General features: G+C 48.6%; 2 protein-coding genes across 2 annotated transcripts in view; one reads left to right on the forward strand and one right to left on the reverse strand.

The window, feature by feature from the left end:
• The first annotated feature begins 7,222 nt into the window (after positions 1-7,222).
• LOC140402419 (N-acetyllactosaminide beta-1,3-N-acetylglucosaminyltransferase 2-like) lies at positions 7,223-9,739 on the forward strand. Its single transcript, XM_072490186.1, has one exon. It carries the CDS (start codon positions 7,275-7,277, stop codon positions 8,496-8,498), a length of 1,224 nt encoding a protein of 407 aa, XP_072346287.1. The 5' UTR covers positions 7,223-7,274; the 3' UTR covers positions 8,499-9,739.
• Positions 9,740-11,713: 1,974 nt separating this feature from the next.
• The window catches only part of LOC140402418 (2-oxoisovalerate dehydrogenase subunit alpha, mitochondrial-like), a 69,892-nt gene continuing 56,584 nt past the window's right edge, over positions 11,714-25,021 (reverse strand). The window contains exons 8-9 of the mRNA XM_072490185.1: positions 24,111-24,282; positions 11,714-17,698 (exon numbers count right to left, since the gene is read on the reverse strand). Of these exons, the coding sequence (XP_072346286.1) occupies positions 17,528-17,698; positions 24,111-24,282 (343 nt within the window). The 3' untranslated portion in view covers positions 11,714-17,527. The remainder of the gene's footprint in view (positions 17,699-24,110; positions 24,283-25,021) is intronic.

Raw genomic sequence — 25,021 nt, forward strand, 5'->3', positions numbered from 1 at the left:
TCTAGATGATTATAAATCTTGTCTCTTATAATCCCCTCCAAGACTTTACCCACTACAGACGTGAGGCTCACCGGTCTATAGTTGCCGGGGTTGTCTCTGCTCCCCTTTTTGAACAAAGGGACCACATTTGCTGTCCTCCAGTCCTCTGGCACTATACCTGTAGCCAATGATGACATAAAAATCAAAGCCAAAGGTCCAGCAATCTCTTCCCTGGCCTCCCAGAGAATCCTAGGATAAATCCCATCAGGTCCCGGGGACTTATCTATTTTCAGCCTGTCCAGAATTGCCAACACCTCTTCCCTACGTACCTCAATGCCATCTATTCTATTAGCCTGGGGCTCAGCATTCTCCTCCACAACATTATCTTTTTCCTGAGTGAATACTGACGAAAAATATTCATTTAGTATCTTGCCTATCTCTTCAGACTCCACACACAATTTCCCATCCCTGTCCTTGACTGGTCCTACTCTTTCCCTAGTCATTCGCTTATTCCTGACATACCTATAGAAAGCTTTTGGGTTTTCCTTGATCCTTCCTGCCAAATACTTCTCATGTCCCCTCCTTGCTCGTCTTAGCTCTCTCTTTAGATCCTTCCTCGCTACCTTGTAACTATCCATCGCCCCAACCGAAACTTCACACTTCATCTTCACATAGGCCTCCTTCTTCCTCTTAACAAGAGATTCCACTTCCTTGGTAAACCACGGTTCCCTCGCTCGACGCCTTCCTCCCTGTCTGACCGGTACATACTTATCAAGAACACGCAGTAGCTGATCCTTGAACAAGCCCCACTTATCCAGTGTGCCCAACACTTGCAGCCTACTTCTCCACCTTATCCCCCCCCAAGTCACGTCTAATGGCATCATAATTGCCCTTCCCCCAGCTATAAATCTTGCCCTGCGGTGTATACTTATCCCTTTCCATCATTAACGTAAACGTCACCGAATTGTGGTCACTGTCCCCAAAGTGCTCTCCTACCTCCAAATCCAACACCTGGCCTGGTTCATTACCCAAAACCAAATCCAACGTGGCCTCGCCTCTTGTTGGCCTGTTAACATATTGTTTCAGGAAACCCTCCTGCACACACTGTACAAAAAACGACCCATCTATTGTACTCGAACTATATCTTTCCCAGTCAATATTTGGAAAGTTAAAGTCTCCCATAATAACTACCCTGTTACTTTCGCTCATATCCAGAATCATCTTCGCCATCCTTTCCTCTTCATCCCTAGAACTATTAGGAGGCCTATAAAAAACTCCCAACAGGGTGACCTCTCCTTTCCTGTTTCTAACTTCAGCCCATACTACCTCGGAAGAAGAGTCCCCATCTAGCATCCTCTCCGCCACCGTAATACTGCTCTTGACTAGCAGCGCCACACCTCCCCCTCTTTTGCCTCCTTCTCTGAGCTTACTAAAACACCTAAACCCCGGAACCTGCAACATCCATTCCTGTCCCTGCTCTATCCATGTCTCCGAAATGGCCACAACATCGAAGTCCCAGGTACCAACCCATGCTGCCAGTTCCCCTACCTTGTTTCGTATACTCCTGGCATTGAAGTAGACGCACTTCAAACCACCTACCTGAACACTGGCCCCCTCCTGCGACGTCAAATCTGTGCTCCTGACCTCTATACTCTCATTCTCCCTTACCCTAAAACTACAATCCAGGTTCCCCTGTCCTGGGAGTGTTGATGGGGACAGTGTAGAGGGAGCTTTACTCTGTATCTAACCCCGTGCTGTACCTGTCCTGGGAGTGTTTGATGGGGACAGTGTAGAGGGAGCTTTACTCTGTATCTAACCCCGTGCTGTACCTGTCCTGGGAGTGTTTGATGGGGGGAGTGTAGAGGGAGCTTTACTCTGTATCTAACCCCGTGCTGTACCTGTCCTGGGAGTGTTTGATGGGGACAGTGTAGAGGGAGCTTTACTCTGTATCTAACCCCGTGCTGTACCTGTCCTGAGAGTGTTTGATGGGACAGTGTGGAATGAGAATGAAGAAAGACAACTCCATTTCTCTAATTTGTTCAAAGCAGTTAAAATGGCGAGCTGGGTTTGAGACTTGAGTCTTGCTCCAGTGTCTGGCGTTGTGTGAAAATCAGCTTCACATGAACAAGCCAGCATTGGGAAACGTTTGAGCTCCTGTTAATTGTATGGAACACACCCAACAGTTCACAGAAACCAGTGTGTTAAATCCCATGAATATTTGCAAATCCCCAGACACTTTAAGCCTCGGTAAGTCTTCCTGCACTGGTCTCAACAAAGATTATCAGCTATTCGACCGAGGAGGGGGGCGCCTAAACTGGACCTACCAGGACCCTAATGCTGGATTGAAGTATTCCATCTACCCCATCGTTCGTTCCTTTTCTCCCCTCTTAAAGGGACAATTACCACCCCCTACCCCCACCCCCACCCTCCACGGCAACCCAAGGGGTCCTGAGGCAAAATGCAGTATTATGTTTCCACATTAACTCTTCGGAATCCCCACCCCTGTTCTTCTTTGGACTATGAACGGGTCAGTTAGCTCTGAATGGATTCTGTCGCTGTGACATGGAAGTGTCGCCGCTGCCTGCAAAGGATTCGGACGACAGCCCGTCTGTAACGGACGATGTGAGGCGTTGGCAAGGCGAGAGAGTTTTCAAACTCCAGCAGTGAGCGACGCAGGAGACTGGCCGACAATGGGCCTCGTGCCTGCATCAACCCTGGCTCAGCTCCACTCTTCGTCTTTGGAGTCTGTGGGTTTCCAGGTTCATTTCCCGCTCCGGGGGCCTGAGTACAGAAATGCAAACTCTGAGAGGGTGCTGCACTGTCAGAGGTGCCGCTATCTTCAAAGCTGGGGGGGGGGGGTTCCCTTCCTCGGTGACCTGGCCAATACTTATCCCTCAGTCAACATCACACAAAATAAAACGATCATCTAGCTCCTTATCACATGGCTGTTGTGGGATCTCGCTGTGCGCATAATGGTTGCCGCGCTGCCTACATTACAGCAGTGTCCACACCTTAAACAAGGAAGTGCTTGATTGGTGGGAAAAGCTTTGCTGTGTCTGGTTGTTATGAAGACCACGATATAAAGGCTATTTTTCCTCCTCAGTGTTTGTCCCGGTCTCCCCAGGAAAACCGGAATTCAGCTGTCGTGCTTGATTAAAAAAGGGATTGAGGGATATGGGGCAAGTATGTGGGTCAGTGATGTTCTAGTTTTGAGATCTCGTGGAGCAGTGGGAGCATCTCTGCCTCAGAGTCAGAACTCCGGGTTGATAGGAATTAGCAGACGTCGGCAGTGATGCCCCAGGACTTGGCGATCAAGGAAGGTGCCTTTGTAACATGGTCAAACCGGTTGAGTGTGTCAATCTGCAAAATTCTTCCAAACACGCCAGTGGCTGGCGGTAAGAGCGGGAGAGACTTCTGCAGTGGCGCGCCCTCAAGCTATAAGCATCTGATGGCAGACTAGCGACCTGTTCCGGGAATTACTAGCGATGGAAACGGAGGAATGTCTGTCTTAGCGCACGACGAACTGCGGGAAGAGAATTGGAATTGTCTAGTTGAATGAATGGTGGGCAGGGGAAATGACTCTCCCATATCCCTACACGTTGGGAGTTTGACTATGAAAGACCTTGATTTTTGCTCAGTGTGTTGTAAAAAGAAGAGGGAATTTTCATTTATATAACGCCCGTTTGGGACCTCTGGACGGCTCAAAGCTCTTCACAGCCAATGCGTCGCCTTTGAAGGGTAGGCACAAATGTAGCAATGCGCACAGCAAGCTCCCACAAACAGCAATGTGATAATGGCTCGATCATTGGATTCAGTGCTGTTGGTTGAGGGGTCTGAGGCCCTGTGGGGTAATAAAGGTGAAGACTAGGGGGGGCGGGGAGGGGAAAGGGACGTGACTAGGCTGATGCTGCACTGTGGTAGTGAGGGTGGGCTGCGTTTCTGGGTCAGTGTATTGATGCACAATCAATTACTCGTGAGACAAGGAGAGTCACACTAATCGGCTTTAATCAGCTAGAACTGTACCCAGCAGCTTCGATACAGAAAGTGAAGGCTGCTGGGACGGCATGGGTTCTTATACCCTGCCTCTCAGGGCGGAGCTATGTGCGTTAGCCAATGGTAGACTCCTAGGTCTAGCCAATGGGCACCCACCTCTCAGGTACTGCAATACCTGGTATTACCACATGTATCAACTCAGTTTCGACAGGAACACGGGCAGAGATTTCTCAGTGGCCGACTAAGGCGGATTAAAACCGCCCAATCGTCTGGCTCATTGTTTGTGGGATCTTGCTGTTCTCCAATTTTGTCTGCAAAAACAGCATCATGTGGCACACAGGAGGGAGGCCATTTGGCCCTGCCACATTGGTGCTGGCTCTCCGGGAGAGCTCTCTAAAAGGATTCTGAAATAAATGACACAGTATGCCGGATAAACTCGGCAGATCTGGCCGCATATGTGGAGAGAGAAACAGAGCTAACGTTTCAAATCGATCTCACCCTGCGACAGAACTGAAAAGGGATAGAAGCGTGGTGAGTGGTACACTTGGAAAGGGGAAGAATGGAAAGTCAGTGATCGTTAAGGAGAGATTGACAAAGATGTCTTGGGACATGAAACCAAGGGGCTGTTCATGGTGCTGTTAGGGATTGAAGAGGGTTAACAGTGGCAAAGGTAGGAAAGCAGAATGGGTTTATAGGAGAACAGAGGCCAGTGCTCAGGGGGAGCAACTCCGAACAAGAAGGGAGAGTGGCCATGTGGGGGAGGTGGGGTCTTTTTTTATTCGTTCAAGGGATGTGGCTATCGAAATATAATCTTCCTTGATCGCCAAGTCCTGGGGCATCACTGCCGGCTTCTGCTAATTCCTATCAGGAAACGTTAAGCATGTGACATGCACTGACGGCATTTCACAATCTCCTTTTTATTCGAGAGATACGCAAGGGTCTCATGTTATTTTCATGAGGAAAATACCACAACTGCATCGAAGTTAAACGCACGCACTGGGGAGCAGGGGGAAGAGGGGCAGGAAGGGTGGGGTTGATTCGTAGGCTGTGGAACTGTACCCAGTTCTCGTTTTGTAGCTTGCTGCTGGTAAAAGCTCATCGTTGAACCTCAGTTCGCATCTGTAATGGAAGATAAGAAAGCGGGCAGAGAGCCTGCTCTACTGTTTGATAATATCAAGGTCGACCTTTTACCTCGGCTCCACCTTCCAGTTATGAGACAATGGCCTCTTAGGTCTTGATTCTATGCCAAGGGGAAACTTTCTTCCCCCCTCCCCCCCCATCTACCCCGTCAAGGCCCATAAGAATTTTCTATGTTTGACGAAATAATTTCCCTATTTTTCTAAATTGCAGGAAATGTAAACTATACGGTTACAAATGGCACAAACCTGATGTAGAAATGACACCGGCTACCTCTCTTCCATAGCATTCGCCCTCTGAGATCTCTGTGCTCTTCCAATTCTTTTTTTTAAATTTAGAGTACCCTATTCATTTTGTTCCCAATTAAGGAGCAATATGGCGTGGCCAGTCCGCCTACCCAGCGCATCTGTTGGGTTGTGGGGGTTGAAACCCACGCAGACACGGGGAGAATGTGCAAACTCCACACGGACCGGGATTCGAACCCGGGTGCTCAGCGCGGTAGGCCCAGTGCTAACCACTGCGCTGCCCTTGCTCTTCCAATTCTGTCCTTTAAAAAACCCACCGCTTTGACCAAAGTTTTGCTCGCCTGTCCCAGTGTCTCCTTATTGTATTTGTTCAATCGCATTTGGGCACTGCTGGTTAGACCGGCATTTATTATTACTTAGCGATAAGCAAAGCAGTGGTAAGCAAAGCAGATTTTTATCTGCTCCCACGGCAAATTTCTTTCCCTGGAACAGGTTGCAAATCTGTCCCCAGGGGCTTATAGCTTAGAATCATAGAATCCCAACACTGCAGAAGGCCCATTGAGTCTGCACTGGAAAGAGCCCCCACCCTATCGCTGTAACCCCACCTAACCTTTTGGACATTATGGGGCAATTTAGCATTGGCCAATTCACCTAACCAGCATATCTTTGGACTGTGGGAGGAAACCCACGCAGACACGGGGAAACTCCACATACAGTCAGCCAAGGCTGGAATTGAACCCAGGTCCCTGGCGCTATGAGGTAGCGGTGCTAACCACTCTGCCACCTGGCTCGAGGGGCCCCACTCCACGTCAAGCGTTCCTCACCAGGAGGCCCTCCTCTTACCGCTAGCCATTGGCATGTTTGGAAAGGTTTTGGAGGTTGATACACAACCTGTTTGGCCGCATTATGAATGTACCTTCCAGGTGGCAGTGCTCCATCACGTCTCCGAGGAAACGGGTTCGAACACAGCCCCAGGTCACTGACTGTGTGGAGTTTGCACAATCTCCCTGTGTCTGCGTGGGTCTCACCTCCACAACCCAAAGATGTGCAGGGTAGGTGGATTGGCCACATTAAATTGCCCCTTCGTTGGAAATTAAAATAAATAAATAAATAAATAAATGAACAAACCTTCCTTGGCCACCAAGTCCTGGGGTGGGACTGAAGCCTGAAGTTTCTGACTCAGAGACAGGAACGCTTACTCACTGTGCCACAAGACCTCCCCAGCATTTGTTGCTGATCCCTAATTGCCCTTGAGAAGGTGGTGAGCCGCTTTCTTGAACCGCTGGAGTTCCTTGTGGTGTAGGTACCCCCGCTGTGCTATTAGGGAGGGAGTTCCAGGATTTTGACCCAGCGACAGTGAAGGAATGACTGATGTAATTCCAAGTCAGCATGGTGAGTGACTTGGAGGGGAACCTCCAGGTGGTGGGGGGTTCCCAGGTATCTGCTGCTCTTGTCCTTCTAGACGGAAGAAGTCATGGGTTTGGATGGTGCTGCCTGAAGGACCTTGGTGAGTTTCTGCGGTGGACCTTGTAGATGGAACACACTGTGCTTCGGTGGTGGAAAGAGTGAATGTTGAAGGTGGTGGATGGGGTGCCAATCAAGCGGGGCTGCTTTGTCCTGGATGGTGTTGAGCTTCTTGAGTGTTGTTGGAGCTGCGCTCATCCAGGCAAATAGAGAGTATTCCATTACACTCCTGCCTTGTAGATGGCGGATAGGCTATTTTTTTCGGGGGGGGGGGGGGGGGGGTCAGGTGAGTTACTCACCTCTGACACTGCTGTTAGCCAAATGTAGTTTGAAAACCCTCCTGTGAAGCACTACTACCTTAAATGTGCTATATAAGTTCAAATTGTTGTTGTACTGGTTGATGAGAACCTTGTTCTAATGCTTTCTCTCTTTCCCATGGCAGGCTAGAGGGAGGAAATGCGATTCTCCAAGTTACGGGGAGCTGTTTTGGGTCTGTTGGGACTCGGTATGCTCCATATCCTCCTGAGTTGGCACTCCAAGGAACGGAGGAAAGTTCCTGTGCAGAGAGCACAGAATTCCACCTATGGCCTGAATGTTACAAGCGCTTTCATGCCAACCAATCAGAGTGGGATCTCTCTGATTAACATCTCTTCCAATTTCAAGAAATTTATCCCTGTGAAGAACAGCTTCTGGAACCACAGGCAGCACCAAATGTTCCAGCTTCTGGACCGCCTTCTTCTCAATGGTACCTCCTTGTACAGCCCCTCCCAGAACTGCACGGTGGCCATGATGGAGGCTGAGGTCATCAATGCCTATTCGTACTCCGAGTCGCATGGGGACTTCCTGCGTTACATGAACTGCAAGGACTACCCACAGCAGATTGACCACCCGGACAAGTGTGATGGTGGGATCTTCTTACTCCTTGCGATTAAGTCCTTGGCTGCCAACTTTGAGAGGAGGCAGGCCGTTCGCGAGACCTGGGGACAGGAGAAGACTCTGGGCGGCTTCCGGATCCGCACGGTCTTCCTCCTGGGCTCAGCCTCTGGCGCAGGTCAGGGGCCTGATCTCTGGAGGTTGCTGGACTTTGAGGATCATTTGTACGGGGATCTCCTCCAGTGGGAATTCAAAGACACTCTGTTTAATCTCACCCTGAAGGACTACCTGTTCCTCAAGTGGGCCACAGTGCGCTGCCCACACGCCCAGTACATCTTCAAAGGGGATGATGACGTGTTCCTCAACATGCCCGTGTTGGTGAAGTACCTGAAGTCGCTGGATGCCAACCAAAGCAACAAACTTTATGTTGGGCAAACCATCTTAAATGCTAGCCCGCTACGAGACAAGAAAAGCAAGTACAGCATTCCCGTGTCCTTCTACGATGGTGCCTACCCAGCTTATGCTGGAGGTGGGGGGTTCTTGTACTCGGGCAACCTGGTCAGATCGCTCTATGTGGTCTCCCACTACATCCCATTCTTCCCTATCGATGATGTCTTCACTGGGATGTGTTTCAGTGCTCTTGGGATCAACTCACTGCATCACGCAGGCTTCCAGACATTTGACATCCAGGCCAAACACCGGAACAACCCTTGCGCCCACACTGGGCTTATCCTCGTCCACCAGCGCAGCCCCCTGCAAACAACCCGCCTCTGGCGAGCTCTGCAAAGCTCCGACCTCAAGTGCTAGTGGCTTTCCCCCACCACGAGATGGGGGGGGGGGGGAAACCTGCTAAAGGGCAGTTCCTATTGCCCCTCCAAAAAAATGCTGTCATGAAGTAGTTTTCAAAGCTCCCTGCTGACCCTCTCTTTGCTACCCTAAGCATCAGAGCTTGGGATGGGAACATACTTGGATCTCTAAGGTTCAAGGCATAAAGGGCATACCAGTAAGGTACAGTGGGGTGAAGCTTGAGCAGTAGCGAGATAACAGGATGTGAGCGTTTAGCAAAATCTCCAAGTTGTACTTCTGAAACATTATCTGTTGATCTCTCCACAGTTGCTGCCTATCATGTACCTCCGTCAGTTTCTGCTGTTAATTAGAGGTACAGATTTGGTGGTTGGTGAGATACAGGGATATATATTAGGCAACGCTCAGGGGCAGCACACACTAGATGGACAAGGACAGGAGGCACCAAATGGACTGCAGCGGTTCAAGGTGCCTGACTCCCACCTCCTCAAGGGATGGGCAATAAATATTGGCCTTGCCACCGATGCTCAAGTCCTCTGCACGTGACCAGTTCTACTGGGTCAGAGAGGCAGACACTAGAACAGTTCCTCAAGTGTGACACCCCCCCCCCCCCCCCAATCGCAAAATGTTTCCATCTCAACACCTCTCTTCCCAGCACTCCATCAGTCAATGTACCAGAGAGAGGCCACAGCCCTGCACCCCATCAAGCTATAGGGATAAATAACTTAGGGTTCGAGGAGGCGATGGGGGGGGGGGGGGGGGGGGAAAGAAATGCTTGGATGTTCATCATCAGTCCGGTATCTGCTGAGGGAGGACAGAAATGAAGCAGAATGGCAGCACAGTGGTTAGTTAGCTCCGTTGCCTCACAGCGCCAGGGACCCGGGTTCGATTCCGACCTTGGGTGACTGTCTGCGTGGAGTTTGTATATTCTTCCCATGTCTGCGTGGGTTTCCATCCACAGTCCAGGATGTGCAGTTTGGGTGGATTGGCCGTGCTAAATTGTCCCTTTGTGTCCATCGGTTAGAGAGGGTTACGGGGTTTGGGCCTTGTTAGGATGTTTCCGAAGGTCGGTGCAGACTCGATGGGCCGAATGGCCTTCTTCTGCACTGTAGGGATTCTATTCTATGCGTGACTAACAATAGGGGGTTGTGTAGAACATGATGATAAAAAGCAACAAGAGCTTACTGAAGGTTTTGTTTTTATTATTGCTGTTGTGACATTGTTAAATTAAATTAATTCCATCATGAGAGTCTGTGCGTTTTATATCCAATCAGTTCTGTTTATCCATATTCCACCGGAAGATTGGCACCTGCTGATGTTTTATAGGCCAACCTGATCACGTAGTTATCTACCTGCTTTCCATTTGAGGAGTTAATTACTGGACTTAATAGAGTGTTTTTTAATCTTCATCATCGTTTAATAACCGTACCAGTTTCAATGTAAGCCGTGGGGCTGGGCGGGAGTTGCTGCCTCTTGGAGGCCGGGTAGTCTTGTTGGCTGGAGTGTGATTCGGGACAATGCCAACAGCATGGGGTTAGAGTCTACCTCCTTCCTGTTTGAGGTAGACTGCCTTCCCGTCCCGTTACCCCCCTCCGCAAAAATCTGAGCTGCAATGTGACTGGAGTGAAAGCTGAGGGAATAATGGGACAAAGAACAATACAGCACAGGAACAGGCCCTTGGGCCCTCCACACCTGTACCGGTCAATGTCCAACACTGGATTTAGGATGTGCTGTTAGTTATCTGGCCTGCTAACAAAAGCTTAAAAAGGTTGGGCAAAGTGAACATTGGGTTTACCATGTCTTTTATAACCTGGTTTACCTTGCTAACATAGAATTTACAGTGCAGGAGGAGGCCAGTCAGCCCATCGAGTCTGCACCGGCCCTTATAAAGAGACCCTAACTGAAGCCCACATATCTACCTATACCCGTAACCCCCACTTAACATTTTTTTGGTCACTTAAGGGCAATTTAGCATAGCCAATCCACCTAACCCACACATCTTTGGACTGAGGGATGGAGGAAACCCACAGGGAGAACGTGCAGACTCCGCTTAGACAGTGACCCAAGCCGGGAATCGAACCTGGGACCCTGGAGCTGTGAAGCAACTGTGCTAACCACTGTGCTACCGTGCTGCCTCCGATCCTCCTCACAGAAAGGGCCCAAGCTCCAAAATTCATCAACTATTACCCTATTGATGATTGTTTAAAGTGGAAGCAATAGGGCACTTTGCCTCAGCCCTCTCGCACTATTCTTCTTTCAGCCAATTGCTACACTATAATGGTTGGTGAAGACCTGACCTCCCGATGTCCCCCTTTTGTTCACACCAAACTCTACCCTATCCCTGGACTCTCTCCGTTAAGATTGAGAACTCGGGCAGCACGGTAGCACAAGGTGCTAGCACTGTGGCTTCACAGCGCCAGGATCCCAAGTTCAATTCCCCGCTGGGTCACTGGCTGTGCGGAGTCTGCACGTTCTCCCCGTGTCTGCATGGGTTTCCTCCCACAGTCCAAAAATGTGCAGGTTAGGTGGATTGGCTATGCCTCCATCCCCTCCTTCTGCACTGTATGTTCTATGTGCTGGGTAGATGGATTGGCATCATTAAAATTGCCCCTCAATTGGAAAAAATGAATTGGGTAAAATTTATAGAAAAAAAAGATTGGGAACTCACAACATCGACCAACCGAGGGTAGGATTTCAGGTGGTTTATCTAATCTAATCTTTATTATTGTCACAAGTAGGCTCACATCAACACTGCAATAAAGTTTAGCAAGGCACCACAGCGTCAAAAGCCAGGAATGTGAACCTTTAAAAGGAAAAAAATAATTTCCAAGATGTGCCCCTCCCTAATTGCCCCCGAGAAGGCAATGATGCGCCATCTTCTCAGACACGTCTTGCCGGGCCATTTCAGATTCAACCAGATTGCTGTGGATCTGAAGTTGCATGTCGGCCATAGGATTGAAGGATGGCAGATTCCTTCCTTGAAGGATATTAGTGAACTTGATGGGTTTTTCAAACTGATGATTGAGCAGTTCCACAGTCACCATTACGGAGACTAGATTTTTATTCCAGATTGTGTTTAATTAACATTCCTCAATTCGCAAGAGGGAAGTGGAACTCTTTGCCTCCAGGTCATTAATCCAGTAACTATTCTGCCATCACATTCCATAACGTTGCTTGGACTGTGAATGAAAACCAAAACAAAGACACTCAGCTAAATATTTCAGACTTAAATATAGCTTTTATTATCAACATCTTCACACGTTGTCAGAGCACCAATTGGCTTTCATATGCTGCCGAAGTGAGTTATGTTCAATCAGGTATTCCACAGACACATCACCCATTCTATTTGAGGATGTCTTCCGGATTCATGCGGTGCTCCTTCACGTTTACATTGTGCAAGAGGTCTGTGGACCACAGCATGCGAGGGAGTCTTCGTGCTACACATTCAAAATTCCAGGGCTTTTTTTTTGTTAAATTTAGAGTACCCAATTCATTTTTTCCAATTAAGGGGCAATTTAGCATGGCCAATCCAGCTACCCTGCATATCTTTGGGTTGTGGGGGGGGGGGGGGGGGGGTGAAACCCACGCAAACGTGGGGAGAATGTGCAAACTCCACACGGACAGTGACCCAGAGCCGGGATCGAACCTGGGACCTCGGCGCCGTGAGGCTGCAGGGCTAACCCACTGCGCCGCCGTGCTGCCCAATTCCAGGGCTTCTTAACCCACGTCAGGAATTTTGGGATTGAATTGTATGCAAGTTGACACCCTCAGTTCAAACATTTCTGTCTGCCAGTCTGAAGGAATGACGCATAATAGTCCAACATCCCCATGAGAGGATCCATGTTTATCAACACCTTTCGTCAGTGCCCTTTGTGGACAGAACGATCTGTCTGGACTGTATGCAGAACAATACTTTTCACTGTACCTCGGCACATGTGACAATAAATCAAATTCAAATCAACAACCCACCAATTCACCCTCAAGGCTGGAAAGCACAATTTCTCAGTCCCATTTTCATTCTTCTAAATTCTTTTTTGACCTATGATTATACACACAGATTTAACATTTTTCTTGTAACCACTTTCAACATTTATTTTCTATAATAGCTTATATTAGGATAAATATGGAATTAGGACTTGTTCGGGATGCTTCCAGTTCAGTGCCCAAGGCGAACTTTTAGCTGGTGATCAAACTCTTGCTCCCTCAAGAGCCCCACGCCAGCAATGTAGCTCTTTACTCTACAGCAAAAGCTATTAGTTATCACTCGACTCACATTTAACAGCAACAGACCACATTGCTTTTACTGTGGATGCCAAGAATTAAGGCAGGATCCAGGCCAACTTTCATGTTGACCGCGGTTTCCTGAAAGAACACTTACAACGTCACTGGGCAAATTAACATAGAGGAAATGGAAATGAAAAATGTACGAACTGTTTTGATATCAGTAATTAACAGCTCCGAGTCCATCCACTATGTTATCGGGGAGGTCAGGTACTGCACACAAACGGAGTACCATTTACATAGGTTTGAGTGGGGGTTGGGGGGGGGCATAAGTAATGGGCTGGAAGGGAATACACCACAATGTTGAGTAATCTCGTGGCTCTTTTGTTAGGGTGGAGTTGCAGCTCAATCCATTCACAACAGTTAGCAGCGGATGTGGATGGGGGTTTGCCAACCCTCCAGGATTGCCCTTGGCAAATGTTCTGACCAATTTTGGGCATGTTTTGACCAGTTTCGGGTGTCCACATGTCGCAAGTTCCTAACTCAGATAAATGTTACCACATTTCCCTGGTTTGGTCAAAACAAACCTTATCCAGAACAGGAACCATATCGAACATTTCAGTAAGAGGATATCCACACCTTTGAACAAATAATACACAAACAGAAAGTGGAAGACAAGTTGGGGTGATGGGACAATGCATTTTGTAGTATCTATGATACCAGTCATTAAACTTTTTTGCAGAAACTTGTTCCAAGTCATACTTGTCACATCTGGAAAAAGGCTGTACTTAAAGTCGGTGTCATCTGTAACTGACTGTAGCGGTCCGGCGGTGAGACAGTAAGGTGGGCGGAAAAATCAAACAAATGGCCCGACAGCTGCCGACACTGCTTCAGTGATGAGCCTTACAGGATAAAGTGCAGTCTGGAAGTCACTGCAGATCAGTAACACATTGGGCAGCCTTCTGACACCACAAACAGATCTCCCTGACTGCTGAATCTTCTGTCTACAACTGAGTTAATCTCCAGTTTGTTCTAATCCCTCCGAGCTACATTAAGTAGCAAGCATGAGATGAAACCGTCCACTTGTGTAACGCTGCATAATAAATCCACTGTGTAATGAAACGTTATATACACATAGTATATATACACACACACACATAATGTATATAGATAGATACACATACACACACACGCGTGTATACACATACAAGAGAAAGCCTTTCACAACCTCAGGACAGTGTTTTAAAAAAATAAATCTAGAGTATCCAATTCATTTTTTCCAATTAAGGGGCAATTTAGTGTGGCCAATCCACATCTTTGGGTTGTGGGGGCAAAACCCACGCAGACACGGGGAGAATGTGCAAACTCCACACGGACAGTGACCCAGAGCCGGGATCGAACCTGGGACCTCGGCGCCGTGAGGCAGCAGGGCTAACCCACTGCGCCACCATGCTGCCCAGGACAGTGTTTTTGCTCAAGTTGCTGGAGTCAGGCTTATTAACACATGGTGATGGGCTGGAGAAGCTGTGAATGTCTACGTTCTGTGAGAATAGCATTGGATCTCGCATAAACTGCCCGATTCGACATTTCCGTGTTACAGGTTTGACAATAAAACAGCCATTGTCCCTTCCAGGTCACACATGGTGGTGCGATAAATAACATTCGATTGGTACAAACAGCTGTTAAAGCCATGTCAACGCAGGGATAAATACTGACCAGGACATTGGAGAGATGTTCACTGCTCTTCTTCTAAATAGTTCCGTGGGGTCTTTTAAGTTCTCCTGAGTGGGTGGCAGGACCTCAGGTTTGACATCACATCGGGAGGACAGCACCTTCAACTGTGCGGCATTCCCTCTGCACTATAGTGTGTTGGCCTGGAGTGGAGTTTGATGTTAAAAGCCTTCTTCTGACTTGGAGGCAAGAATACTATCGTGGAGCTCAAGTTACACTATGTAATCTGTGATTGTTCCCAGGGCGGCATGTGGTTAGCACTGGGACTATGGCGCCGAGGTCCCAGGTTCGATCCCAGCCCTGCGTCACTGTCCATGTGGGGTTTGCACATTCTCCCCATGTCTGTGTGGGTTTCACTCCCATAACCCAAAGATGTGCAGGTTAGATGGATTGGCCACGCTAAATTGCCCCTTAATTGGAAATGAAAAACAATTGGGTGCTCTAAATTTAAAAAAAAAATCTTTGATTGTTCCCTGTACTGGTGATATCAGATTGTTAGCGAGTGGTACCTGTTACTGGAGGCGGCAGGCCATGGGCTAACCATTGGCGAAGATAAATGTCTGCCATACTCCTGCCGCTTTGCTTGTGCTGCCCCAGGATGCCAATTCGCCCCCAGTAGGTCTCGTACCTCTATGGATATGGATCACGAGTGATGGTGATTCCAGGCTCACTGTTGTAATCTGAGCATCGGTAGTCGGTTAGCTCAGTTTTAAAAAAAAATTCAGACTACCCAATTATTTATTTTCCAATTAAGGGGCAATTTAGCGTGGCCAATCCACCTACCCTGCACGTCTTTGGGTTGTGGGGGTGAAACACATGCAGACACAGGGAGAATGTGCAAACTCCACACGGACAGTGATCCAGAGCCGGGATCGAACCTGGGACCTCGGCGCCGTGAGGCAGCAGTGCTAACCACTGCGGCACCGTGCCGTCCGTCTGTTAGCTCACTCGGCTGGACAGCTGGGTCGTGGTGCGAGTGACGGAAACAGCGCGGGTTCAATTCCCGCACTGGCGGAGGTTATTCATGAAGGCCCCGTCTTCTCAGCCTTGCCCCTCACCCGAGGAATGGTGGCCCTCAGGTTAAATCACCACCAGCCAGCTCTCTCTTAAAAGGGGAAAGCAGCCTATGGTCTTTGGGGATTATGGCGACTTTCATTTCATTGTTACATCCTGCCCTATAGCATTTCAGTGTCTCGAAGCACCTCACAATGTGAATGACTTTGAAGTGTCGGGAAAGGAAGGCCACATTAGATTGGATTGCCAAAATATACACACAATGTGGAAGAAAGGGGGGTGGGCTGAATAACCTCCAAAGTTTCACCCTCACCGATCCGACACCCAGCATACAGCAGCTTCTATTGGCCTTCCTCCAGAGTCCTAACTATGTGGTAGGCTCACCTGATCACTGGACAGTGGGGGCTCTTTCAGTAGCCCTGGTTAGCCAGAAATGAAACATTGGATCTGACAGGGAGCTGTACTGGGATGTCTCTGGGCAGAGTATAACTAATTGCACAGACTGCCATTTAACCCTCCCAGTGCCTGCTGCGACATTTTATCACCTTGTGCACACGTCTTGCAGCTTTGCAGGTTCCTGGCAACAATGGTGTCAACCACTGTTTACAGGTGACTGTTATACCGGCAGCACCGATGAAGCGACCGGCATCATCCTCTTGTCGGTAAACAAACACTAGTTTGAGTACAGGTGTATTAATAAATGTGTGGACCCCATTCAACTCTCCCAGGAAGTCAGGTTGATTCTCCCCAAGAGGAGTCAATGGACTCCAGACTAGGCACACTGGTTAACTCCGTGTTTCCCCGCCCCTGACAAAACTCCCTCCCTCCTAACTAACCCCCATGCCTGTGTCGAATTCAAAGATCTCTGCAGACCCAAAGTAATGTGATGTAAGCAGGATTTATTTTCTGTCACCAAATAGCCACGAGTGAGATTGTGTAGGTGCAACTTGCACCGAGGAAGACCCTTTGCATAGCGATGTGGATCGGAAGACCCTTTGCATAGCGATCGTACTCCTTTGGACAGACATCATTTCGCAACACACTTTCCAACTGATAACTAAGTGTTGTACCGGTTTTGATCTTAGATGACCAAGAACAAAGTTGTTTTTTTTTTAAAATGGGAAAAATCCGATCTTTGGTGACACACATCATCACAAGTGTCATAGCAGCAATTCAGGGTGGAAGAGGCAGTGGTTTTCGTGATCCCTCGAGTGCATGTGTAGTGCCACAAAAAGAATTCCTGGGGTGGGGATGCCCCCCCCCCCCCCTCCCCCCTCCCTCAATTCCGGCTCAGGGGCAGAGGGCAACTCCTCCCAAGGCTACTGCAGAATAGGGTGGGGTCCTCTTTGTTAATATTGCAAAGAAGTGTGCGTAGAGCGAGCTGTACGGTTATGTAGTGTTCGAAAGGGATTACTGCTCTGACCTAGTTATGTATCACAAGCTAACACAACACCATTGCAGACCCTTCCCCGATGAATATACACGAGTAAGAAGATATTTCCACAGGAGAGAATAAAACGGACCACTGCCAACCCTGCGCCCACGGAGCTCCAGTCACAACCTGCCCCCTACCCAAACACAGGAGGACACTGAAGTCAAGAAGAGTGTTTTGCTTCCATTGTTCCCTGATCTGTAGTCAGTGTGCGCTGGATAATTTAGTTCTCCCGCATTTCCATAACATTTTCCTGGCTTCTGGGTAACTGGTGTCATTACATACGGGCTTTTTGAGTGAAAGGCTATTGCTCTTGGTGGCATCATCCCCATGGTGCTGTACGAGTTGATCATGGAGAAGCAGGCTTTCACCGAGAGCCCGTCCCTTCACCCCCGTGACATCAAATTCCTATAATTCCCAGTTGCAAGTAACCAGAGAACGCGGACTACAGCGGTATGGGGGGGGGGGGGGGGGGGGGGAGGAGAATGGAGGGAAGATTCATAATCATTAAGGAGGTTCGACACGAGGGAAACAACGACTTAACGAGAGTTAATTTTTGTAACGGATGGATGCCAAGCAGATTGAGGGACAGGGGTGGAGGGAGAAGGAGGGAACTAGACTTTCTAAAGATCGCCTACTTCTCGAAATGGTCGGTGGGATAATGCTCCCCGTACATCTTCAGGTGCCGCTGCAGCCCCTCCTGCTGCTTCTGGAGCCTGACTGGGGTCTCTTCGTACACATCGGAGAACATGTGGTCCAGTTTCGGTTTCAGTGCCCGTTCGGCCTCCTCAAAGGCTTCCATGACCTGGCGGAGAGATTGCACAATCGGTCAGTCAAACGAGTGGTATTCTATCTGCATCATGCTCAGTGAACCTCCCCTTTCTCGGCTGTATAATATATTTCTGCCGCTTTGTTGACTTGTAGCACCTGGGGACAGAGGGCACCCAAGGATGAACTAACATTGCTCTGAAACCAGCTCCTGATAATGTACAAAGAATGTGCGCAAGCTTTCACTCCCTATTTGAGGGAAAGGTAATATTGGCACCGTATCCACCTCCTCTCCCTCACGCTCTCTCGCGTGCATTACCCACACGTCGAAACCAAGATCCACTGGATACGCTGCCGTCTGTATTTGACTCTTTACTGTGCTTCTAGCTGAGGACAGGTGCGGAGTTGTTTTTCTAAAATTCATTTTATGGACGTGGGTGTCGTTGGCTAGGCTAAGCATTTATTATTCATCCCTTCTTGTCAGCAGCAGGCTCCCTGTGAGATGTGAAACAATGACATTGGATCTCCAGTCTGAATCTGGCCGAAAGGAATGTCAGCACCCAGTGGATGCGCCCAGTTTACTGACGGGTGGCATTGTTTCTGTCAGTCAGCCGCCTGCAAGTGCAATCTGGGGAATTCCGAGCTGTGTGCGACACAGGGAGCATGCAGCTGAGTGACGAGGAGATTGAAAGGGAAGAGCAACTGCCGGCATTCCGCCACCAAATGTTTCAGCAAACTCCTGATCTCAGCCCCGGGTGAGGGGAGTGCTGGGGGCTGAAGCCAGGTAATCATCCACAGTGGAACATAAGGTATCGCTCCACGCTACGGCTTTATCGTGCCGTATAGCACAAGACACTGCTGCAGGTTAGTGTGCATGCTGTCAGCCCACCTTACAGAATATTACAACGCCCATAGTAACCAACCCATCCACCTGCTCATCACTTTTCCCTGTTTAACATTTCTTTCTCAGCCGTGTCCTGCCTCTTTTGGAGGCACAGAGGCGCGTTGCATTAGAGTTACACTGTTGCAGGCAGCTCCAGGATCACATAAAGTTATTCACTCAACCGTGCATCAAATGGAATAGGGAAGTCACGCATAACCATTTAGAGGTTAGACCAGTTTGGTTGATGTTTCAAAATTAGGTTTTAAAAGCTTCAGCTTTGATGGCCAAGAGAGTCCCTTCTAATCCTTAATCGTTCACAAATGCAAGCTCATGGGTTGGCTACTCCACAAAGGAGGCTAGTTCATCTAATACCAAGCCAACTTTGATCAGCAGCAGGGATCCTAGCTGATTGCACTCCACCAGCACTGAAGGCAATCCGCCAGCCTTACCCGGTCTGGCCTACACATGCTCCAGGCCTGCAGCAAATGGTTTGACTCTTAACCGTCCTATGACATGGCTTAGCAAGCCACTCAGTAACCCCCTCCCACTGTGGTTCTACCTACATAACGTGGAGTGGAGAAGACATATTTTTCTCTCCAAGGGTTGTTAGTCGATGAAATTCTCTGCCCCGGAGGCCGGGTCATTGAATATCTTTATTAATTTAATAATCTTTATTGTCATAAGTAGGCCTACATCAACACTGCAATGAAGTTACTGTGAAAAGCCCCTCGTCGCCACATTCCGGCGCCTGTTCAGGTACACGGAGGGAGAATTGAGAATGTCCAATTCACCTAAAAAGTACCTCTTGTGGGGGGAAACCGGAGCACCCGGAGGAAACCCACGCAGACACGGGGAGAACGTGCAGACTCCGCACAGACAGTGACCCAAGCCAGGAATCGCACCTGGGACCCTGGGGCTGTGAAGCAACAGTGCTAACCACTGTGCTACCGTGGCGCCCAAGGCAGAGGCACGACAGCTTTTTGAAAGACCAGGAAGTCAAAGGCTATGGGCAGGAAATTAGAGCGGAGATCCCAACCAGGTCAGCCTTGATCTTATCGAATGATGGAGCAGGCCCGAAGGACCAAAAGATTCAGTCCTGCTCCCAAGTCCTAATCTCCTGTGACTCCAGAAGGTGGCTCCCCACCACCATCTCGGGAATAGTGAGGGGTGGGCAATAAATGGAGACCGTGCCAGCGATACCTGCCTCTCCTGAATGTCTGAAAGGAATACTGTAGCAGCCTGCGGAACTCCCCACCCTGAGGCCCTAGAAACACAGAAGAGACTTTGAGACGCTTCCACCAGATCATAGCTGATTTGTAACCCCTCAGTATCATTTGTGCCATATCCCTTGATACTCATAGCTAACAAAGACCTGCCCATCTCGGTCTTGAAGATTTAACTTGACCCCCAGTAACCACAGCCTTTAGGGGAAAAGAGTTCTAGATTTCCATCATACTTTGGGTAAAAAGTTGAATCCTAGCTCTAGTTTCGGGAACCTTTTTTCCAGGTTCCTACAACAGGGAAAGAAGTTCCTCCGTGTTTACCCTATTGGCTCTTTTTATTATTTCAAACATTTCACCGTCTCACCTTCTGACCTCCAGGCAACCCAAGTCTGTCCAACACATTAGCCCCAATATCACACTGGTAAATCCACTTTGCAGCTCCTCCCGGAACAATATATCCTTCCTGCAATATGAATCCCAGAACTGAATGGAGTGCCCCAGTTGGAGCCTGATCAAGATTCTATAGCAGCACTGTCCAACACATTAACCATATATGGCTGACTGAGGATCCACACGCAGCTGCGTGCATTCTTGGCATCTAAATAAAGATCTGGGAGATAGCAACCGCAATTGGGCATGCAATCGCACGCACGGACACACCACAGGGATGTTTGCTGTCGGCACACTCTGTTCCTTCACAGATTCTCAACACGGGGCACTGTTGCTTCACAGCGCCAGGATCCCTGGTTCGATTCCTGCCTTACATAGGTACTGATAGGAGCAGGAGAAGGCCTTTTGTCCCTTCGCGCCTGCTCCGCCATTCATCACGATCATGGCTGATCATCCAACTCAATAGCCTAATCCTGCTTTCCCCCCCGTAACCTTTTGATCCCCTCCCCAAGGGCTTGGGTCACTGTCTGTGTGTGGTCTGCACGTTCTCCCCGTGTCTGCGTGGGTTTCCTCCGGGTGCTCCGGTTTCCTCCCACACGTCCCGAAAGACGTGCTTGTTAGGCGAATTGGACATTCTGAATTCTCCCTCGGTGTACCGAACAGGCGCCGGATTTTCACAGTAACTTCATTGCAATGTTAATGTAAGCCTACTTGTGACACTAATAAAGATTATCACATGCAAAAAAAATACTCTCATTTGGGTATTTTTCCGGACCTGAAGTGGATGAGCTCACACTTCCTGACATCAGTCAGCTGCTCACCATTGCCCGAGGGTTGGAGGTATGAAAATGATGAGCAGGAAAATACTGGATCGAGCCTCGCACACGTCACCGTGGTCAGGGGAGCATGACTAGACACTTCTAACCCACTAACCAGATTTCTGCTCTGAGACAAAATAAAAATAGAAAAAAAACAACACGCATTTAATAAGGGGATAAATGCATATTCTGGAGATTTCCTTCCCTACCCTCCCCCATTTTCCTCAGGTAATTAAAACCATTTTAGATCACTAAGACCAAGCATTATTTTACAAAGCGGGAGGTGGGAGTGTAGTGCTATTGTCACTGGACTAGTAATCCAGATGTGGAGATGCCGGCGTTGGACTGGGGTGAGCACAGCAAGAAGTTTTACAACACCAGGTTAAAGACCAACAGGTTTGTATCCAATCACTAGCTTTCGGACCACTGCTCCTTCCTCAGGTGAATGAAGAGGTGGGTTCCAGAAACATATATATATATTATATATATATATATATATATATAATATATATAGACAAAGTCAAAGATGCAAGACGATACTTTGAATGCGAATCTTCATTCACCTGAGGAAGGAGCTGTGCTCCGAAAGCTAGTGATTCGAAACAAACCTGTTGGACTTTAACCTGGTGCTGTTAGACTTCTTATAGTAATCCAGAGACAGAGGGTAAGGCACTGGGAAGCTGGATTCGAATCCCACCATGGCAGATGGTAAAATTTGAATTCTGAGGGGGCGGCATGGTGGCGCAGTGGTTAGCACTGCTGCCTCACGACGTTGAGGGCCCAGGTTCAAACTCGGCCCCGGGTCACTGTCCGTGTGGAGTTTGCACATTCTCCCCGTGTCAGCGTGGGTTTCACCCCCACAACCCAAAGGTGTGCAGGGTTTGGCCACGCTAAATTGCCCTTTAATTGGAAAGAGAATTGGGTACTCTAAATTTAAAAAAAAAATTTAATTATATAAAATTAAAAGACTAATGATGACCATGACACCATTGTCGATTGTTCGAAAAAGCCATCTGGTTTACGAATCTCCTTCGGGGGAGGACATTTGTCATGTAGGAGCCCTTCCTGTGTATTTCCATTGTTCCCATTTAAAAAAATTTTATTATTGTGGTCTGAGGACCCATAATCGGGATCAGAAACTGAACTGGACCCAGCCACATTAAAACTGTGGCTACCAGGGCAGTTCAAAGGCTGGGAATCCTACAGCGAGTAACTCACCTCCTGACCGCCCCCCCAAAGCCTGTCCACCATCTACAAGGCACAAATCAGGAGTGTGATGGAATACTCTCCACTTGCCTGGATGAGTGCAGCTCCAACAACACTCAAGAAGCTCGACACCATCCAGGACAAAACAGCCCCGCTTGATTGCTCCCCCTTCCACAAACATTCAAACCCTCCACCACTTTTTAAAAAAAAAATTTAGTGTACCCAATTATTTTTTCCAATTAAGGGGTAATTTAGTGTGGCCAGTCCACCTAGCCTGCACATCTTTGGGTTGTGGGGGTGAAACCCACGCAGACACGGGGAGAACGTGCAAACTCTACACGTACAGTGACCCACGGGATCCGAACTAAATCCTCCACCACTGACACACAATGGCAGCCGTGTGTACCATCTACAAGATGCACTGTAGTAACTCACCAAGTCTCCTTAGGCAGCACCTTCCAAACCCACGACCACTACCATCTAGAAGGCCAAGAGCAGTAGATACCTGGAGCCTCACCACCTGGAGGTTCCCCTCCAAGTCACTCACCACCATGACTTGGAAACATATCGGCCGCTCCGTCACTGGGGCAACCCTGGAACTCCCTCCCTAACAGCACAGTAGGTGTACTTACATCCCAAAGACTGCAGCGGTTCAAGAAGGCAACTTACCACCACCTTCTGAAGGGCAACTAGGGATGGGCAATAAATTGTGGCCTAACCAGCGTTGCCCAATCACGTAAATGAATAAAGAAAAATGTGCCTTTAAGCAGAAGATTCAAAGTTGAAGCAGCCTGCTTGCCAGGACACAGTGTTCCTAGGTTTTGTTTCTTGGAGAGGAGAAACAGAATTCCTCAGCACTCTGTGGATCTTTGGAACCAGTTTGGGAGGGGTCAGTTTGACTGGTTAACTGGCAACCGGTGGGTTTGCCAGGGACTGTGTTCTGCATGACGACGCTCAGTGATTGGTTCCTGTGTGATGCTTTCTGAGAGAACTTAGCAGAAGCGTTTAGACCTCGGAAGTGAAAGGAACTCACTCTCGGTCCTGCTTGCTGAAGTGAATGAACTGCTCTATTGTTCTGAAAGCAGCGAGTGCCTGGCACAATCGTTTGCGGTGAACCCAAAATTAATGCTGGGTCTCCACAGAAGGTAGACAACCTTGCCAGAGAAAACCATCTTGAGCCTAGAAGGAAGAAGTACCAAAACGAAAACTGGAATTGCTGGAAGACATTGACACGTCATCCCAGTGCATCAAAGATCCTTATCCTTCTACTTTTATTAATATTTTCTTTCCCTTTCCACCACCCTTCCCCTCTGTATTGTTTGTGAGTGTGTATGGATAGTGGGGCAAGTAGGGAAAGGGGGTTGGGAAAGGGGTTTTAGATAGCTATATTTTCTGCACTTTCGATTATACAATACATAATAAAAGGTTACTTATGTTTTAAAGTTACAAACCGGGTGACTGTAATTGATTGGGGCTCAACCAAGGACCTCGGGGTATTTTAAATAAAATCTAATTTCACCCGTGTTGCGATTTCAGGTCAAGTGGGTCTGGAATTGACCACGCACGAGCTCAGGGTGTCGTGACAGTCATCCTTAACTGGTCTGGCCCTGTGAGACCAGGCTCCGAAGTGCCGGGCAAGGGCTGGACAACAACAGCCGGTGAAGCACACATCTTATGAATGACTAAAAAAATAAGTGGGAATTCCCCTGGCCTGTATTGTGCAACTACAGAACAAATTGCAGAGTTACTGGAAAAGAAATATGAGTTTTCAAAAACGGATTCATTTTCAGCCTTTGCTGCAAAATATTTGCATTTCTCAACCTCAGGATTTCAGTTAGCAAAGCACAAATTGAAGTGTAGTTACAGTTTTGTCAGAAGGGTTTAGAAGGCTTATTTCAACGCTGTCCCACTGTCTGCAGTAATACCTACCCGTTTCCTGGACTGCTTCCTCCAAGCTTTCTCCTGCTCCTCGTCCCACCAGCCCTTATTCACCATGTAGTGTCTGAGCCTGGAGATGGGGTGGTCCTGCTTGTCCCAGTAGTTCACTTCATCCACAGAGCGATAGGCTGAGCTGTCATCACTGGTACTGTGATGGCCTATCCTGGAGAGATTCAGAACACAATGCAGTTATTAGCTACAGAAAAATCTCCCCCTCAGCACTCCTTCTTCTCCTCCTGAAGGCACTCAATGCGTGTTTAGTCGGGCATAGATCCCCATATGATATAGAATCACTACAACGTAGGAGGCCATTTGGCCCATTGTGTCTGTACCAACCCTCCGAAAGGGCTCCTTACCTAGGCGCACGCCCCCACCCCATCCCCGTAACCCCACCTAACCTTTTGGACACTATGGGGCAATTTAGCGCGACCAATCACTTAACCTGCACATCTTTGGAGTGTGGGAGGAAACCAGAGCACCCGGAGGAAATCCACGCAGATGCAGGGAGAATATGCAAACACCACATAGACACCCAAGGTCGGAATCCAACCCAGGACCCTGGCGCTAGGAGGCAGCGGTGCTAATCACTGTGCTGCCCTAAGTGACTGTGTGAGCTGTGGCAGAGTGTCCAACGGACAGACAGCAATGTGAGTGATTTTTAAAAAAATATATAAATTTAGAGTACCCAATTCATTTTTGTTTCCAATTAAGGGGCAATTTAGCGTGGCCAATCCACCTAACCCTGCGCATCTTTGGGGTGTGGGGGCGAAACCCACGCAGACACAGGGAGAATGTGCAAACTCCACACGGACAGTGACCCAGGGCCGGGATCGAACCTGGGACCTCAGCGCCGTGAGGCAGCAGTGCTAACCACTGTGCCACCGTACTGCCCTGTGATTGAA

The sequence above is a fragment of the Scyliorhinus torazame genome, chromosome 25, assembly GCF_047496885.1.
Source record: "Scyliorhinus torazame isolate Kashiwa2021f chromosome 25, sScyTor2.1, whole genome shotgun sequence".
Taxonomy (NCBI): domain Eukaryota; kingdom Metazoa; phylum Chordata; class Chondrichthyes; order Carcharhiniformes; family Scyliorhinidae; genus Scyliorhinus; species Scyliorhinus torazame.